The sequence below is a fragment of the Natator depressus genome, chromosome 13 (genome assembly GCF_965152275.1).
Source record: "Natator depressus isolate rNatDep1 chromosome 13, rNatDep2.hap1, whole genome shotgun sequence".
NCBI classification, from domain to species: domain Eukaryota; kingdom Metazoa; phylum Chordata; order Testudines; family Cheloniidae; genus Natator; species Natator depressus.
The window spans coordinates 32,695,716-32,715,847 of NC_134246.1; the positions used below are offsets into that span (position 1 = coordinate 32,695,716).

At 50.4% G+C, this 20,132-nt stretch overlaps 1 protein-coding gene and 1 pseudogene across 1 annotated transcript; both read left to right on the forward strand.

The window, feature by feature from the left end:
• The first annotated feature begins 9,474 nt into the window (after window positions 1-9,474).
• LOC141997299 (olfactory receptor 11G2-like) lies at window positions 9,475-10,913 on the forward strand (annotated as a pseudogene).
• A 7,257-nt stretch (window positions 10,914-18,170) lies between these two features.
• On the forward strand, window positions 18,171-19,112 carry LOC141997572 (olfactory receptor 11G2-like). Its single transcript, XM_074969964.1, has one exon. It carries the CDS (start codon window positions 18,183-18,185, stop codon window positions 19,110-19,112), a length of 930 nt encoding a protein of 309 aa, XP_074826065.1. The 5' UTR covers window positions 18,171-18,182.
• Window positions 19,113-20,132: the final 1,020 nt, after the last annotated feature.

Consider the following 20,132-nt stretch of genomic DNA (forward strand, 5'->3'; position numbering starts at 1 on the left):
CAGCACATCATACACCAGGAGGAGTGATCCTTAGATACTGAATCCCTGTGAAAATCCTCCTCCTTGTCTCCAGCCTGCCTTGACTCCCAGTATCTGGTTTTTGTTAGTCTCTAACTCCCTGTCTCTTGGCCTTGATGTGAGGCCTCCCATCCTGATAATAAAAGTTACTGATGCATGGCTTTAGGACCATGCTGTGTAATTAACATACTGGTATAGCACGAGGAATGCACCAAGCAGGGATAGGTGGTAGATAAGACAAGGGTTTGTTTATTGGCTAAGGTTTCCGATGCACGAGGGCAACATGCTTTGCTAAAAAGTATATAACCTTTGTATAATCTGTATTCAGGGTCCCCTCCTGGCTAGCAGGGGGGCACCACCCTCGAGCGTAATGAACTTAGTGTCTTTTGGGAACTCTGCAGTTGTGGACTTTGTTTCTGTGCCTCAGCCTAGATTCGAACTGTGCGTGACCTATCAGGTATAATTCGCAACATTGGTGTGCGTGTCCTATCAGGTATAATTCGCAGCACTGGTGTGCGTGTCCTATCAGGTATAATTCGCAGCATTTGTGTGCGTGTCCTACCAGGTGTAATTCGTAGCATTTGTGTGCGTGTCCTACAAGGTATAATTCACAGCAGTTGTGTGCGTGTCCTACCAGGTGTAATTCGTAACACAAGAGATGGAGAATCCATCACTTCCCTTGATAGCTTGTTGTGATGGTTAATGTTAAAAATTTGTCTAAATTACATTTGTCTGGATTCAGCTTCCAGACACTGGTTCCTGTTCTGCCTTCTTCCCCTAGATCAAAGAGCCTTTTAGCACCTTCCTTTCTTGTTCCTCGATGAATACCTTTGCATTTGGCTGTGTTCCAGAACATTTCATGTGAGTTGGCCTGACTTGTTAAGTGATCCAGAGCACGCTGTGTCACTTCCCTGTCCTCATCATTATTTACCACTCCACCAATCTTTGTATCATCTGCAAGTTATATCAGCAGATGTATTTACTTCCAGATCATCGATTAAAATGGCGAGTGGCATCAGCATTGAAGAATCTCACTAAACCAGGGGACAGCAAACTAGGAGTGACATCAGAAAAACGAGGAGTGGCATCAGACAAACGAGGAGTTAACATCAGAAAAAATATTTTGTGTGACAACAGATGGTGCTCTTGCCATGGTCGGAAAACAGAAGGGAGTTGTAAAGTTATTTGAAGATCAAATTGGCTGTCCGACAGTCAAATTTCACTGTATCATCCATCAAGAAAACCTGTATGCTAAAATTTCTAATTCAGAGTTTAAGAATGTGATGAATGCAGTGGTGTGAATTGAGAATTTCCTTGTTGCTCGATCTGCTTTGACTCACAGACAGTTTCAAGCACTGCCAGAAGAGATGGACAGTGCTTATAATGACATTCCACTTCATAGCAACATTCGGTGGCTAAGTTGTGGAAAGGTTTTGGTGTGCTTTGTAAACTGTTTTGATACAATCGAGGCCTTTTTGTCTGAAAAAGCACAAAACTACCCCAACCTAGATGATGGCAAATGGCTGTGTAAGCTCATGTTTCTGTGACATCTCCACTCACCTAAACAAACTCAACCTCTGTCTCCAGGGTGCTGGGCAAATGGCTCTGGATGTTTATGAAGCCTGGAAGGCATTTGTTGTAAAGCTAGCGGTTTTTTCTCAGGATATTCGAACTTCGATTTTGCACTACTTCCAACACATACAAGAGCTATCGACACATTGCACTGTCAGTGTTGATGAGATTGGAATGTCAATGCAAGAACTGGAATCAGGATTTTCTGACAGATTTCAAGATTTCCAGCGATTTGGCCCAATGCTTTCTTTTCTAATTAAACCTGAAAAGTTCAACGAAAGTGACTTGGATTTGTCTGTATTTCAGTGAATGGGTGTGGAAGATTTCGAGATGCAGCTCATTCAGTTAAAAAGCTCAGAATTGTAGGCATCAAAGTTTGGAGAGCTGCAGAGCGCACTTGAAGCTACTGAGAGAGATCACGGGGCCTCTATTCTGACCTGCTGGACGTCCCTGCCAGTGAAATTAAACTGTTTGAAGAAAATTGCGTTTGCAATGCTTTCAGCATTTGGATCCACATACCTGTGTAAACAGGTATTTTCACACATGAAATCTGTCCTCTGTCCCTCTAAGAGCCAGTTAACAACTGATAACTCAGAAGCCTGTGTACCCATTAAAGTATCCAAATACATGCCAGACATTGGAAAACTCAGCAAGGAAAAGCAAGGGCAAGGATCACACTAATCTGATAAGATCTGCATTTTCATTTAATATTAAATGAAGTTTCTTAAACATTTTAAAAACCTTATTTACTTTACATACAACAATAGTTTAGTTATATAATATAGATTTAAAGAGAGAGACCTTCTAAAAACGTTAAAATGTATTACTGGCACGCGAAACCTTAAATTACAGTGAATAAATGAAGACTTGGCACGCCACTTCTGAAAGGTTGCCGACCCCTGCACTGGAGGATGAGTCCTCATTAATGACTTTTTTTTTTAAAAGTATGCAGTGTAGTTGCAGCCATATCAGTCCCAGGATGTTAGAGAGACACGGTGGGGGAGGTAACGTCTGTTATTGGACCAACTTCTGTTGCTGAGAGAGACAAATTTTTGAGTCACACAGAACTCTTCTTCTGGTCTGTGTGGAGCTCTGTATGGCTTGAAAGCTAGTCTTTCTCACAAGCAGAAGTTGGTCCAATAGAAGATATCGCTTCACCCGCTTTGTCTATTTTTTTAGATCAATCAATTAACCAATTCTTAATCTGTTTAATATGTGCTGTATTGATGTTCTGAAGTAACATTTTTTTTAATTAGAAGGTCATGTAGCACTTAGTCAAACACTTTTGATGCCTAAATACAATACTAAGCTCTTAAAAATCTCTGCTTAGCTCGCAGGAGTGTGCACTGTCTCTTCTTTGATCAATGTAGTGATCAATGGCTCCATGTCTAGTTGGCAGCCAGTGTCAAGTGGAGTGCCCCAGGGGTCGGTCCTGGGGCCGGTTTTGTTCAATATCTTCATAAATGATCTGGAGGATGGTGTGGATTGCACTCTCAGCAAATTTGCAGATGATACTAAACTGGGAGGAGTGGTTGATACGCTGGAGGGGAGGGATAGGATACAGAAGGACCTAGACAAATTGGAGGATTGGGCCAAAAGAAATCTGATGAGGTTCAATAAGGATAAGTGCAGGGTCCTGCACTTAGGATGGAAGAATCCAATGCACCGCTACAGACTAGGGACCGAATGGCTAGGCAGCAGTTCTGCGGAAAAGGACCTAGGGGTGTCAGTGGACGAGAAGCTGGATATGAGTCAACAGTGTGCCCTTGTTGCCAAGAAGGCCAATGGCATTTTGGGATGTATAAGTAGGGGCATAGCGAGCAGATGGAGGGACGTGATCGTTCCCCTCTATTCGACACTGGTGAGGCCTCATCTGGAGTACTGTGTCCAGTTTTGGGCCCCACACTACAAGAAGGATGTGGATAAATTGGAGAGAGTCCAGCGAAGGGCAACAAAAATGATTAGGGGTCTAGAGCACATGACTTATGAGGAGAGGCTGAGGGAGCTGGGATTGTTTAGTCTGCGGAAGAGAAGAATGAGGGGGGATTTGATAGCTGCTTTCAACTACCTGAAAGGGGGTTCCAAAGAGGATGGCTCTAGACTGTTCTCAATGGTAGCAGATGACAGAACGAGGAGTAATGGTCTCAAGTTGCAATGGGGGAGGTTTAGATTGGATATTAGGAAAAACTTTTTCACTAAGAGGGTGGTGAAACACTGGAATGCGTTACCTAGGGAGGTGGTAGAATCTCCTTCCTTAGAGGTTTTTAAGGTCAGGCTTGACAAAGCCCTGGCTGGGATGATTTAACTGGGAATTGGTCCTGCTTCGAGCAGGGGGTTGGACTAGATGACCTTCTGGGGTCCCTTCCAACCCTGATATTCTATGATTCTATGATTCTTCTGGCATATTTTACAAAAATTGGAACTTCAACAGGAGGGAGGAAAGACACCCACCTCAGTATACCCTACAACCCAGCGGTTAGGACAGTCATGTGGGAGGTAGGTGACCTGGGTTCACATTGTTGCTCAGAATGAGGCAGATTGGAGGTTTAAACTGGGGTCTCTAACATGCTTGGTGACATCTTAAAACACTGGGCTTCTGGGTAAAATGATGCACATACGTCCCTTCTTTTTGTGCAAGAAAGGGCTGACCTGGGTTAGCTGTCTGAGTCCAGGAGAGTGAGCATAAGAACATAATATGAGAAAGGCCATACTGGGTTAGGCCAGTGGTGCATCTAGTCCAGTATCCTGTCTACAGTAGCCAGTACCCGAAGCTTCAGAGGGAATGAATGGGACAGGGAAATTATTGAGTGATCCATCCCCTATTGCTGAGTCCCAGCTCTGGGAGTTGTAGGTTTAGAGAGACCAAGAGCATGGGGTTGCATCCCTGACCCTCTTGGCTCATAGCCATTGATGGACCCATCTTCCATGAATGTATCTAATCCTTTTTTTGAACTTGGTTATACTTTTGGCCTTCACAACATCCCCTGGAAACGAGTTCCACAGATTGGGTGTGAGTTGTGTGAAGAAGTACTTCCTTATGATTGTTTTAAACCTCCTGTCTTTTAATTTAATTGTTTGACCCTTCGTTATTGTTTTATGAGAAGGGGTAAATAACACTTCCTTATTCACTTTTCTCACACCAGTCATGATTGTATAGACCTCGGTCATATCCCCCTTGGTCGTCTCTTTTCTAGGAAGAACAGTCCTCGTCTTTTTCCATCCCCTTAGTCATTTCATTGCTGTTTTCCTCACTTTGTCCAATTCTAACATATTTTATTTTGAGACGATGTGACCAGAACTGCACGCAATATTCAAGGTGTGAATGCACCATGGATTTCTATGGGGGGCATTATGATATTTTCTGTTTTATTATTTATCCCTTTCCTAATGGTTCCTAATATTCCATTAGCTTTTTTGACTGCCACTGCTCATTGAGCAGAAGTTTTCAGAGAGCTATCCATGATGATCTCTTTCTTGAGTGGTAATAGATAATTTAGATCCCATCATTTTGTATGTATATTTGGGATTATATTTTCCAATGTGCAGTACTTTGCAATGATCAGCACTGGATTTCAAATGCCATTTTGTGTCCCAGTCACCCTGTTTAGTGAGATTCTTTTGTAACTCTCCAATCATCAGATTTGGATTTATCTATCTGGAAGGCATGGGAAGAACTGTCTGGGATGGCATGGGATGCACTGTCCTAGGGTTGGGGGTTCCACGACCACCGCTCCCAAGAGAAGGAGGTGAGTGGTGGTGGTCGGGGACTCTCTCCTCAGGGGGACTGAGTTATCTATCTGCTGCCCCGACCGGGAAAACCGAGAAGTCTGCTGCTTGCCAGGAGCTAAGATTCACGATGTGACGGAGAGACTGCTAAGACTCATCAAGCCCTCAGATCGCTACCCCTTCCTGCTTCTTCACGTGGACACCAATGATACTGCCAAGAATGACCTTGAGCGGATCACTGTGGACTACGTGGCTCTGGGAAGAAGGATAAAGGAGTTTGAGGTGCAAGCGGTGTTCTCGTCCATCCTCCCCGTGGAAGGAAAAGGCCTGGGTAGAGACCGTCGAATCGTGGAAGTCAATGAATGGCTACGCAGGTGGTGTCGGAGAGAAGGCTTTGGATTCTTTGACCATGGGATAGTGTTCCAAGAAGGAGTGCTAGGCAGAGACGGGCTCCACCTAATGAAGAGAGGGAAGAGCATCTTTGCAAGCAGGCTGGCTAACCTAGTGAGGAGGGCTTTAAACTAGGTTCACCGGGGGAAGGAGACCAAAGCCCTGAGGTAAGTGGGGAAGTGGGATACCGGGAGGAGGCACAAGCAGGAGCGCGTGAGAGGGGAGGGCTCCTGCCTCATACTGAGAAAGAGGGGCGATCAGCAGTTTACTTCAAGTGCCTATATACAAATGCACGAAGCCCTGGAAACAAGCAGGGAGAACTGGAAGTCCTGGCACAGTCAAGGAATTATGATGTGATTGGAATAACAGAGACTTGGTGGGATAACTCACATGACTGGAGTACTGTCATGGATGGATATAAGGTGTTCAGGAAGGACAGGAAGGGCAGAAAAGGTTGGGGAGTTGCACTGTATGTAAGAGAGCAGTATGACTGCTCAGAGCTCAAATATGAAACTGCAGAAAAACCTGAGAGTCTCTGGATTAAGTTTAGAAGTGTGAGCAACAAGGGTGATGTCGTGGTGGGAGTCTGCTATAGACCACCAGACCAGGGGGATGAGGTGGACGAGGCTTTCTTCTGGCAACTCGCAGAAGTTACTAGATCGCAGGCCCTGGTTCTCATGGGAGACTTCAATCACCCTGATATCTGCTGGGAGAGCAATACAGTGGTGCACAGGCAATCCAGGAATTTTCTGGAAAATGTAGGGGACAATTTCCTGGTGCAAGTGCTGGAGGAACCAACTAGGGGCGGAGCTCTTCTTGACCTGCTGCTCACAAACCAGGAAGAATTAGTAGGGGAAGCAAAAGTGGATGGCAACCTGGGAGGCAGTGACCATGAAATGGTCGAGTTCAGGATCCTAACACAAGGAAGAAAGGAGAGCAGCAGAATACAGACCCTGGATTTCAGAAAAGCAGACTTTGACCCCCTCAGGGAACTGATGGGCAAGATCCCCTGGGAGAATAACATGAGGGGGAAAGGAGTCCAGGAGAGCTGGCTGTATTTTAAAGAATCCTTATTGAGGTTACAGGGACAAACCATCCCGGTGTGTAGAAAGAATAGTAAATATGGCAGGCGACAAGCTTGGCTTAACAGTGAAATCCTTGCTGCTCTTAAATACAAAAAAGAAGCTTACAAGAAGTGGAATATTGGACAAATGACCAGGGATGAGTATAAAAATATTGCTCGGGCATGCAGGATTGAAATCAGGAAGGCCAGATCACACCTGGAGTTGCAGCTAGCAAGAGATGTTAAGAGTAACAAGAAGAGTTTCTTCAGGTATGTTAGCAACAAGAAGAAAGTCAAGGAAAGTGTGGGTCCCTTACTGAATGAGGGAGGCAACCTAGTGAGAGAGGATGTGGAAAAAGCTAATATACTCAATGCTTTTTTTGCCTCTGTCTTCACGAAGAAGGTCAGCTCCCAGACTACTGCACTGGGCAGCACAGCATGGGGAGGAGGTGACCAGTCCTCTGTGGAGAAAGAAGTGGTTTGGGACTATTTAGAAAAGCTGGGTGAGCACAAGTCCATGGGGCCGGATGCGTTGCATCTGAGAATGCTAAAGGAGTTGGCGGATGTGATTGCAGAGCCATTGGCCATTATCTTTGAAAACTCATGGTGATCGGGGAAGGTCCCAGATGACTGGAAAGAGGCTAATGTAGTGCCCATCTTTAAAAAAGGAAAGAAGGAAGATCCTGGGAACTACAGGCCAGTCAGCCTCACCTCAGTCCCTGGAAAAATCATGGAGCAGGTCCTCAAGGAATCAATTCTGAAGCACTTAGAGGAGAGGAAAGTGATCAGGAACAGTCAGCATGGATTCACCAAGGGCAAGTCATGCCTGACTAATCTAATTGCCTTCTATGACGAGATAACTGGCTCTGTGGATGAAGGGAAAGCAGTGGACGTGTTGTTCCTTGACTTTAGCAAAGCTTTTGACACGGTCTCCCACAGTATTCTTGCAAGCAAGTTAAAGAAGTATGGGCTGGATGAATGGACTATAAGGTGGATAGAAAGCTGGCTAGATTGTCGGGCTCAACGGGTAGTGATCAATGGCTCCATGTCTAGTTGGCAGCAGGTATCTAGCGGAGTGCCCCAAAGGTTGCTTTTGTTCAATATCTTCATAAATGATCTGGAGGATGGTGTGGATTGCACCCTCAGCAAGTTTGCAGATGACACTAAACTGGGAGGAGTGGTAGATACACTGGAGAGTAGGGATAGGATACAGAGGGACCTAGACAAATTGGAGGATTGGGCCAAAAGAAATCTGATGAGGTTCAAGAAGGACAAGTGCAGAGTCCTGCACTTAGGACGGAGAATCCAATGCACCGCTACAGACTAGGGACCGAATGGCTCGGCAGCAGTTTTGGAGAAAAGGACCTAAGGGTTACAGTGGACGAGAAGTTGGATATGAATCAACAGTGTGCCCTTGTTGCCAAGAAGGCCAATGGCATTTTGGGATGTATAAGTAGGAGCATTGCCAGCAGATCGAAGGACGTGATCGTTCCCCTCTATTCGACATTGGTGAGGCCTCATCTGGAGTACTGTGTCCAGTTTTGGGCCCCACACTACAAGAAGGATGTGGAAAACTTGGAAAGAGTCCAGCGGAGGGCAACAAAAATGATTAAGGGACTGGAACACATGACTTATGAGGAGAGGCTGAGGGAACTGGGGATGTTTAGTCTCCAGAAGAGAAGAATGAGGGGGGATTTGATAGCTGCTTTCAACTACCTGAAAGGGGGTTCCAAAGAGGATGGCTCTAGACTGTTCTCAGTGGTAGCAGATGACAGAACAAGGAGTAATGGTCTCAAGTTGCAGTGGGGGATATTTAGGTTGGATATTAGGAAAATCGTTTTCACTTGGAGGGTGGTGAAACGCTGGAATGCATTACCTAGGGAGGTGGTGGAATCTCCTTCCTTTTAGGTTTTTAAGGTCAGGCTTGACAAAGCCCTGGCTGGGATGATTTAGTCGGGGATCGGTCCTGCTTTGAGCAGGGGGTTGGACTAGATAACCTCCTGAGGTCCCTTCCAACCCTGATATTCTATGATTCTATGATCTTGAGTAATTTTGTATTTTCTGCAAATCTTGCCAATTTATTTTTCACCCTCCTTTCCAGATCATTTATAAATATGTGGTATAGCAGTGGATGCACTATTTACCTCTCTCCATTGAGAAAACTGACCATTCATTCAAATTCTTTGTTTCCTATCTTTCAACCAGGTACTTATCCATGAGAGGCTTACCTCATGACTGCATAGTTTGCTTAAGAGCCTTTGATGAGGGACTAGAGTGGTTATGCACTTTTCATGCTGCATGGGTGATGTCATTTTCAACAGTGTACTGTCCTGCCCCAGCAGGACGGGGGAGAAAGCAGCCAAAAAAAGTATAGTCTGGTGTAAAACTGGACAAGTGGCCTCACTCCATCCAAACACCCTCAGTGAGGCCCTTCACCCCAAATCCTTGGCGAGTTTTTCCAGTTTCCACTTTTCACCCTCATCCATCTTTATCCAACACTGAGAGTCTCCAAAGGAAGAACTGACTCAGCTTGAGTATCGGATCCCAGGCAGAGTTTGAAATGTGGTATGTATGAGAGAGAGACAATGTGTGTGTGTGGTTGTGTGTCTGCTATTCCCCATGGCTGTAGCCACTAGACCCCTCTCCACTCCCAGTGCTCTGGGTAGAAATTTGGAGTCCTGTTGATCGTTTCCTTTCAGCTCCAGGGCCCTCTGATGAATCCGGCGAATGGCACCATCCCAATGAACAAGTTCATCCTGCTCAGTTTCCACGCCCTAGGCCAGCAGAGCCATGCTCTCCTCTGTGCTCTTCTCTCCTCCACCTACGCTGGGACACTGGCAGGCAACCTGTGCATTGTATGGGCTATCCTGCAGGACCCTGCCTCCAGTGCCTGTCCATATTCATCCTGCTGGGGAAATTCTCCTGGCTGAAGATCTACTATGTCATAACCACAATGCCACGGATGCTCTCTGACCTGGTGTACTGCAGCATCCCTATCTCCTTCCGTTCCTGTTTCATGCAGGGCCACTGAGTGCTTCTTCCTTTCCACAGGGCCACTGAGTGCTTCTTCCTCTCGGACATGGCCTTGGATAGGTTCCTAGCCATCTACTGTCCCTTGTGCTGCCCTGTATTCATGTCCCACCAGCTCTGCTGGGCCCTGAAGGCCTCCTGATGGCTCTCCAGCTTTCTGTGGTTCATGATGCACATAGTCCTCATTTCCCAGCTCTCCTTCTGGGGCCCTGTGGTGGTGTATGCACATCCTGTCCCACTTCAGAGTGGATTGTGGGTGCCCTGACACCATGGTTACAGTCTGCCAGACTGTCTTGGACCTCAGAAAAGTGTGGCCCAATGGCAGAATCAAAGCAGCGGCCCTTGAGTTATGGGTTGCGTTGCCTCCTGGTGCGAGACAATATGGCTGCCTACCAGCCTAGGGTGGTGTGGCTAGTGGCTAGAGTCAATATAGGCACCCTTGAATGCAGGGCAGCATGTCCTAATGGCCAAACCTGGGGGCTGTCACCAAAAGGGGGGCGGGGGGGTGGCAGGGGTAGGGGGACCTGAGTCCATCCAGCTCCACCGGGTTCTGACCCAAGGAGTGGCAGAGTGGTCTGCCACTGGGTCAGCAAAGAATCCAACTGCAACACGCTGACTTTACACGGGTAGGAGATACCACGTACCCCACCTCCCTGGGTCACTTCCTACTGGGCTTCCTGAAGCTTCAGCCCATATGACATCGGGGGTCTGGGCTCCTTGGCATAGGTACTCCCTGGACTCTGACTCTAACTGGTCAGCTATAGGCAATAGGTCTACCTGGCCCCATTGCTGGCTGCTTCTTGCACGACAGCTTTCTGGACTAAACAGGCCTGAGCACCCTCATCATCTTCACCACCATCCTCTTCATCCTGGCTTCCTGTGGGCTAGTTGACAGGGCAGTGCTGAGGCTGCCCTCAGGGACTGAGCAGCACACGGACTTGCAGCTGGTGATCATGGTCCTATTCTACGTCTCTATCTAGTCAAACTGGCAGCCTCGGGGAGCAGCAGGAAGGTGGTGACTCTCTTCTACACAGTGGGAACCCTGCTGATCTACAGCCTGAGAAACAAGGAAATGAAGGAAGCTCTGAGGAGGATGCAGCTGGGGGAGCGGTAGGGGGTTCTGCTCTGGCCCCAGTCTGTAAAGACCGGCCTGTCAGGCATTGGTCAATGGGGTATGAGGCCTTCCCCTTCCAGGGGGTGCTTGGTCCAGTCCTGCAGGGGGAACACACATAGAATTTTACGTGACCTGCAGGAGTCACATGTAACATAAAAAATGGCTGTTTGATGATCACCCAGAACACAAGGGGAAATGGGGAGGGTGTGGGGGTATATGTATCCTTGCTCTAGGAAATGAGCCCGGCTGAGTGTGTGTGTGCAGGGGGTAGGAAAGCGAACCAAGTGCATGTGCAGGGAGGCTGGCTCGTATCTCTGCCCTTTTTGTACAGCTGTATTTTACAATTGTTACATGGATAAATGAGTTATCACACTTAGATCCAGAGAGTAAAGTTCTGCTCTTCTTTTCTCTGCTGTCAGTCAGGAGCAACCCTGATGATGTCAAGAAACTGACACATATGCAGCGGGGACCAAAATCATGGCAACATTATATTTGTATGTTACAGACCACACTCCTTTCCCACAGCCAGGGATAGAACCCAGGAGCACTGACTACCTCCTCCCCTCATTGCTCTTATCCACTAGGCCCAACCACCCTCTAAGAGCTGGAAAAGGAGCCCCAGGAGTCCTGGCTCCCAGGCCAGTCCTCTGACCACTAGAGCTCACACCCACTGCCTGCGCTGTGTCGACTCGTGGCATTAACGGAGGCTGTCCAGGAGGGGCGTCCCTCTGGTATCTTTCATGGGAATTAGAGCCCCTTAATAAATCACACAGACCAGACTGCAAATCATAGACTATCAGGGTTGGAAGGGACCTCAGGAGGTCATCTAGTCCAACCCCCTGTTCAAAGCAGGACCGATCCCCGACTAAATCATCCCAGCCAGGGCTTTGTCAAGCCTGACCTTAAAAACCTAAAAGGAAGGAGGTTCCACCACCTCCCTAGGTAACGCATTCCAGTGCTTCATCACCCTCCTAGTGAAATAGCTTTTCCTAATATCCAACCTAGACCTCCCCCACTGCAACTTGAGACCATTACTCCTTGTTCTGTCATTTGCTACCACTGAGAACAGCCTAGCTCCATCCTCTTTGGAACCCCCTTTCAGGTGGTTGAAAGCAGCTATCAAATCCCCCCTCATTCTTCTCTTCTGAAGACTAAACATCCCCAGTTCCCTCAGCCTCTCCTCATAAGTCGTGTTCCAGTCCCCTCATCATTTTTGTTGTCCTCCGCTGGACTCTTTCCAATTTTTCCACATCCTTCTTGTAGTGTGGGGCCCAAAACTGGACACAGTACTCCAGATGAGGCCTCACCAATGTCGAATAGAGGTATAGATACAACCCAGGTGCACTGACTACCCCCTCTCCACATTGCTGTTAGCCACTAGACCCAACTGCCCTCTGAGAGCTGGAAAAAGAACCCAGGAATCCTGGTTCCCAGACCAGCCCTCTGACCACTAGAGCTCACACCCTCTGCCTGTGCTGTGTCGACTCGTGGCATTAACGGAGGCTGTCCAGGAGGGGTGTCCCTCTGGTATCTTTCATGGGAATTAGAGCCACTTAATAAATCACACAGACCAGACTGCAATTAGCTCGTGTTGATGTCTGAACATTTCTTGCTCTGGGTATTGATGACTTGGGCAGCTGGCGAAGCCAATTAAAGAGCTAAGCTGAGATTGCTGCTGGTTCCTGCTTGAAAAGTTGGAACCAGGCAAGTCAAAGCAAAAGTTATCTCATCTCCTCAGAGAGCTCAGCACAGATCCCAGTGCTAGGAGAGGGGTGGGGCTGAGGGTCAGGACTGAGGGGCACGGGCAGAGAGGGGACCTGGGCCTCCAGGATCTGTTCAGCTCTTGGTCTCTAGCAATGAGCAGAGCTATTGAATATCAGGTTCAATTGGACCCCTGCTCTGCTGGGAACCAACCCACACATTCTATATGGGACTCACTGCACAGAGTAGGCAGTGATACAGCAGGGAAGAGGTGAGGGTGGAGGGGTCTTGATGGACTTGCTAGAGGTCTCCTAGTCCCAGTGAGATTTCTTCCCTCCTGGGATCAGCCCTTTCGGTTAGTATATTGGAGCAGAACCTGGGTCTCGCTGAGTGCAAGGGGAGGTAGGACCATCTTTAGCAGAGAGCATGGGAAACGGGGACTCTCTGTCCCTCTCAATAGTGGGGATCACCCCATTCTAAGGTACCCTGCACCCCGGCCACACCAGTCCCTCTCTGTAGGGGAAACAGCCCCATTCTGAGCTCCCCATATATGCCCCCCACCCCAGGTGCCCAAGTCCCTTTCCACAGGGGGGATCACGATGTTCTGAGCTCCCCCATCTACACCCCTCAGCATAGCCACACAAGCCACACCCTTCATCCCCACTCCAACCAGCTCCCACATACTGACTCCTCACCTCCACTCAGTACAGCCCCACCAGCCAGGGCCCTGTCGCCCACTCCATCCAGCACCCACAGCCAGGCACCTCACCCCCAATCTGTCCTGTCCCCCCAGTCAGGCCCCTTTCCCCCAATCCATACAGCCCCACCCCACGTCCCTCACCTGCAATCTGTCAAGTCTCCCGAGCCAGAACTCTGACTCCCAATTTGCCCCCCCTCCACCGCAAGCCAGGCCCCTTACCTCCCATCTGTCCAACAGCCCTCCTCCGCAGCAAGGTCCCTGAACCCCACTCTCTCCAGCCCAGACAGCTAGGCCCCTCATCACCCCAATCTGTCCAACCCCCTCCAGCTTGGCCCCACCATTGCATGTCATCAAGCACCCCCCACCCCACCCCACTGCCAGGCCCCTGACTCCCACTCCATCCAGCTCCCCGCCATCCAGGCCCTTCAGCCCCACTCCTTCAAGCTCCCCTGCCAGATGATCCCTCAGCTGCATTTCATCAAGCCCCCCCCTCCCCGACAGCTAGTCACCTCACTCCCACTCCATCCATCACCCTGCTTCATCCAGCCCCGCCAGCAAGGCCCCTGAACCCCATTCTAGCCAGCCACCTCATCTAGGCCCCACACCTCCATTTGATCCAACCCCCCCAATCTCCAGCCAGGCTCCTGTCCCCTGCTCCCTCCAGCCTCCAAAACCAGGCCCCTCATGCCCACTGCTTCCAGCCCCAAAGCCCCTGAACCCCACTCTATCCACCCTCACAAACACATCCCTCTCTGCCACTTCACCCAGGCCCCCCATCCAGACCCCTCACCCCCACTCTGTCCTGCCCCACCCAGCAATGTCCCTGAACCCTACTCTGTCCAACCCCCACAAAAAGACCCCTCACCCTAACTCTGCCCAGCCCCCACATTCAAGGCCCTCCCCCCACTCCAATCAACCGTTCCCCCCCGACATGCTCCTCACCCACACTGTATCCAGTCCCCATAGCCAGGCCCTTCACCCACTCCAGGCATCACCCCCACTCTGTCCAACCCCTGTCCAGCTAGGCCCCTCACCTCCAGGACCCCCTCTCCATAGCAAGGCCCCTGAACCCCAATCTGTCCAGCCCCCATAACCAGGCACTTCACCCCCACTCCATCCAGTGCCCCCCAGACATACCCCCCACAACCAGACCCCTTACCCCAACCCGTCGAGCCCCTCCAGTCACCCCCTCACTCCCACTGCAGCCAGCCTTGCTACCCAAGCCCCTTACCCCCCATTGTTAGGGGGCTTATTCCTTCACCCAGTTACTTCCCTGGTCCTTCTCGCATGAACAGAGAGCAACAATACCCGAAGTCCAAAGGTGCAAACAATTCGATGTTTATTGGGGTGAACTTCCAGCAAGCATGATTCCAGTTTCCTTCCTTAGTGTCCCCCTTCCCAGCTCTGACACCACAGAGCCTTACACCTGTGTCCCGGTTCCCATTCCTGCCCTTAGCCAAACATGATTCCAATTTCCTTACCTCCATTCCCTGTTCCCATTGCCCCCCCAGCCATCCACTCACCCACCCTGATTGACTGTAGACTGTATAGTAAAACTTGAGTTCTGCTTAGCTATACCTTAACCAATCATTTTCCTGAAATTCAACTAGCCAATCCTAACATATTGTAACATGATTATGTAACCAATTATATCCCACCACCTTAATTAGTTTACACCCAGCAAAATTAATTATACAGCAGACAGAAACAATCATGGAACCAGACAGAGATTATACAGACAAACAATGGCAAAGTGGGAACTATAATGACAAAAACAATACAGAAGTGAGGATTTCACATCCCAGCTATTGATAAGTGAGTTCTTGCCAGACAGGATGCTATCAAACTAAGTTTCCTTTTACATCTTCTAGGCACTTCCCTTTCTCTGGAGGCGATGGGCATTATCAGGACAGGACTGTATTCCTAACAGCCCAATAGCACCTGATTTCAATGTGACGGGTTTGGAATGTGAGGATGTGACCGGTCGTTTCCCAGCATATGGCTGCCTCTGTTGCTTAGCCAAAGGCCTTAGCCAAAGAACAGGGCCTCAGACTGTCACAGTAAGAGAAGGACCTTACACCGGCAGACAGTGATTTTGATTCTTTCTTTTATACCTCTAGAACTAGCCAAGTGATAAGAATGCACCTAAATTCTTAGAGTACAGGCCTTTACGGACAGGCCTGAATATCTATATCCTAACACCCACTACAGCCAATACCCCTCAGCCAGGCCCCTCACAGCCACTCCATCCACCCCCCCCCAGGAAAGCCCCTGAACCCCACTCTTTCCAGCCCCAAAACCAAGCCCCTGACCCCCACTCCATGCAGCCTCCCCAGCCAGGCCCCCTCGTCCCTCTTTGTCCAGCTCCCTTAATCAGGCTTTTCACACCCATTCTCTCCAGCCCGTTGGCAGGCCCCTCATGCCCACCCCGTCAAGTCCCCCACCCAGCCCCCTCATCCCAACTCTGCCCAGCCCCCACATCCAGGCCCCTCCCCCACTCCAATCAAGACCCCCCAGTCATGCCCTCACCCGCAAGATATCCATTCTCCATCGCCAGGCCCCCTCACCTCCCACTCCATCCAGGCACCCAGCCAGGCCCATCACCCCCACTCTATCCAACCCCCGTCCAGCAATGCCACTCACCTCCAGCACCCCCTCTCTGCAGGAAGGCTCCTGAACCCCAATCTGTGCAGCCTCCACAACCAGGCCCCTTACCTCCCACTCCATCCAGCCCCCCCCCAGGAAGGCCCCTGAACCCCACTATTTCCAGCCCCACAACTAGGCTCCTCACACCCCACTCCATCCAGTTCCCCCAGCCAGGCCCTCACCCCCACTTTGTCTAGCTCCCACAACCAGGCTTTTCACACTCAATCTGTCCAGGCGCCCAGCCAGGCCCCCCAGCTGCACACCATCAAGCCCACACCGCCAGCTAGGTCCCTCAACTCCACTCTCTACAGCCCCCCAGCCACACTCCTCGCTGATACTCGGCCCAACCCCCCATTTCCCGCCCCACCCCACCCCACCCCGCCAGGCTGCTCTCCACATTCCAGCCAGCCCCCAGGAGATTACCCTGTTTATTTTGGCGAAAACTGGAAAAACCTGATTTTAAGTGGCAAGTTTTCCAGTTTTCACCTTCATCTATTAGATTCTGACCAGAGTGGGGGTTTGGGGCTGACCATAGTGGGGACAGGGCCCAGCCTGGTGAACAGCTTGACCTAGAGAAGCAGGGAAGTGTGCAACCTTCTAGTTAATGATTAATGAGGTGCCAGCTAAGTATAGGACCCACACTATGGGAAGCTCGGAGTTTTGCTTTTCCCTTGGCTTGGCAAAAGAGAAACACATCATCTCCCTGCATTGCAAGGTCTACACTTGCCCTGTGTTTATAAAGCATCTTCACCCTTCCACTCCATGTACATAGCACAGGTGAGATGTAGCCAGCTCTGGGATGGGGCAGCTGGGTGACAGCCGCAGAGTGACACTACATGGAGATGGCGCACCTGCAGCTGAGATGTAGCCAGCTCTGGTGTGAGGTAGCTCGGTAACAGCGACGCAGCAACACTGCATGGAGATGGCTCGCCTGGTGCTGAGATGCAGCCAGCTCTGGGGAAGGATGGCAGGGGAACAGCCACAAAAGGATGCCGCAAGGAAATGGCTCGCCTGGCACTGCGGTGTAGTGTCTGTGCCTGCTGCTGTCTACTGGAGGGAATGAACCCTGCTCAGTGGGTGCAGAGAGCGAGAGAACCCAGCACCTGGTAGAAGATGGAGCACTGGCTTAGTACTGCCAGCCTGGGCTTCAATTTGTCATGTGTCCGAGGGGCTGGTGCTGGAGCTTTCAATGTGGCCTCATCCTGACACCCCCAAGGCCTGTTTGTGCGAGTTGGGAGCTGTGTGTGTGGAGGTCTCTGTGTGTGTGTGTGTGTGTATTGTGGGAGGGCTGGGGGGTGGGGATGTGTGTGAGGAAGAGCAAGTGTGGGGGGGAGGCTGTGTGTATGTGGGAGGGGAAATCGGTGTGGGATGTTTGTATTAGTGCTGTATGGAAGGCTTGGCGGGGCTCTCCCAGGCACTCATACAGGGATCAAATCCAAACCTGGCCGCTCCTACCCACCCCAGAGACCAAGTCCCAGGGACCCAGTGGGTCAGAGAGCAGATATCAGCCCCCTCTTGCCCAGCTCCCTTCACAGCAGAGGCGGAGAGAAGAGGCTGAGATCTCACAGCCAGGTGGGTTTTCACACACAGCTTCCTTCTTGCTCCCATTCTTCCTTGGCTGCTGCACTGTTCTGCCGCCCGCACCACCCTGCTCCAACACTAACCCAGCCATGCACAAGTGCAGGCTGGAAATTAGCAGGAGGTTTCTAACCATCAGAGGGGGGATGTTCTGCAACAGCCTCCCAGTAGCAGTTGTGGAGTTGAGCAAATTAGTTTTAAGGGTGAGCTGGACAAATATATGGGTGTGATTGTATGATGGGGCTGCTCGTGATGGTGGGGTCAGGGCAGGGCTCAGCAGCCCAGGGGCTCACTTCCAGTAAATGTTCTATGTCCCTGAACCTCATGCTTCAGGGTTCAGCTGGCCATTGGCAGGGGCCAGAAAGGGATTTCCACCATCTGTTCTGAGAGGTTTTTGTTTGTTTGGTTTTTAAATCTGCTTCTTCTGAAGCACCAGGCTATGCCCATGGCTGGAGATGGGATGTTGTGGGCTGGGCCAGGGCTCTGAGGTGGAGTTTGGGATGTGAGATGTATGAAAGAGACTGACTGTGGCTGTGTGCGCGAGTCCCTACTGCGGTAACCACTAGACCCCTCTCCAGTCCCAGATCTCTGAGCAGCCCCTTAGAATCCTGTTGATTGTTTCCTTTCAGCTCCAGGGCCCCCGGATGAATCCAGTCAATGGCACCATCCCGGTGACCAAGTTCATCTTGCTGGGTTTCCCCTCCCTGGGCCGGCTAAGCCGCAATCTCATCTGTGCCCTTTTTTCCTCCACCTACATTGGGACGCTGGCAGGCAACCTGTGCATTGTGTGGGCCGTCCTGCGGGACCCCCGCCTCCAACGCCTGCCCATGTACATCCTGCTGGGGAACTTCTCCTGGCTGGAGATCTGCTACGTCACGACCACCATGCCCCGGATGCTCTCTGACTTGATGAACCCCGGGGTCCCCATCTCCTCCCATGCCTGCTTTGTGCAGTTCTATATCTTCTTTTGCATGGGGACGACCGAGTGCTGCTTCCTCGCGGCCATGGCCTTGGACAGGTACCTGGCCATCTGCCACCCCCTGCGCTACCCCGTCCTCATGTCCCCCCACAGATGCTGGGTGCTGGCGGCCTCCTGCTGGGTCACCGGCTTCTTGTGGTTCGTAGTGCCCGTCATCCTCATCTCCCAGCTCTCCTTCTGCATCCTCACCCTGGATCATTTCGTCTGTGATCCAGGCCCACTGCTGGCTTCCTCCTGCGCCCCAGCTCCCCAGGCTGAACTGGCCACCTACATCCTGAGTTCCCTCATCATCTTTGGTGCTGCCTTCTTCACTCTGACCTCCTACGGGCTAATCGTCAGGGCAGTGCTCAGGCTGCCCGCAGGGGCCGGGAGGCACAAGGCCTTCTCCACCTGCTCCTCGCACCTGGCCGTCGTGGGCCTCTTCTGGGGCTCTGGCATGGTCACCTACATCAGCCCGTCAGCTGCAGGGGGCAGCGGGAAGATGGCGACCCTCTTTTATGCACTGGCGACCCCCCTGCTTAACCCACTGATCTACAGCCTGAGGAACAAGGAGATGAAGGATGCTCTAAGGAGGACCCTGCTGGGGAAGCTGTAGGAGGTTCTGCTCTGGCCCCAGCCTCCAGGGACTGGCCGGTCAGGGGGGTGTGCAATGGGATATGAGTTCTTTTCCTTCTAGGGGTTGCTCACTCCAATCCTGGAGAGTGAACGCACACAGCTTTTTGCATGATCTGTAGGAGTCACTCCCAGTATAAAAAATGCCTGTTTGATGATACAACCAGAATGCAAAGGGAGCTGGGTGGTGGGATTTGTGTGTGTGTGTGTGGGGGGGGGGGGGAGGTGGGCGTATGTGCCCTGCTGCGTGTGTGTGTGTGTATAGAGGCTGGCTCACATCTCTGCCCTTTTTGTGCAGCTGTATTTCAAGATTGTTACCTGGATAGATGTATGTTCACACTTAAAGCCAGAGAGAAAAATTCTGTTCTCATTTTCTTTGCTGTCAATTAGGAGCAACCCCTGTGATGTCAAGAGACGGACAGGTGAGACGCAAATCACGACAGCTGTATATTGTTTTTTTATGGACCTCATTCCCCTTTCACAGCCTTGGATAGAACCCAGGAGTCCCAGACACCCCCTATCTCCCGATCCAACCCACTCAATCCCATTTGCCTCCCACAGCCAGGGATAGAACCCAGGAGTCCCAGCACCCAGATCTAACCCACTAGACTCCACTCCCCTCCCATAGAAAGGGAACAGAAAGAAGAAGACACTCTCTAACAATGAGAGGAATTGGATTCTGGAATACCCTCCAAACAGGAGTTACGGGAGTAATCAACTTCATTCATTTTGAGGATGAGCTGGACAAATTTATGTGTGGGATTTTCTGATTCAGTCTCTTGTGATTGGGAGGAGGGGGTAGCAGGGCTTGGCAACCCATAAGGTCCCTTTTGGTTCATGTCTGATGATCCTAAAAGCTCATAGAATCATAGAAGATTAGGGTTGGAAGAGACCTCAGGAGGTCATCTAGTCCAACCCCCTGCTCAAAGCAGGACCAACACCAACTAAATCATCCCAGTCAGGGCTTTGTCAAGCTAGGCCTTAAAAACCTCAAAGGATGGAG

What these genes read in the sequence shown, in the direction of transcription:
- LOC141997572 (XM_074969964.1), top strand. Translation starts at nt 18,183, where the DNA reads ATGAATCCAGTCAATGGCACCATCCCGGTGACCAAGTTCATCTTGCTG.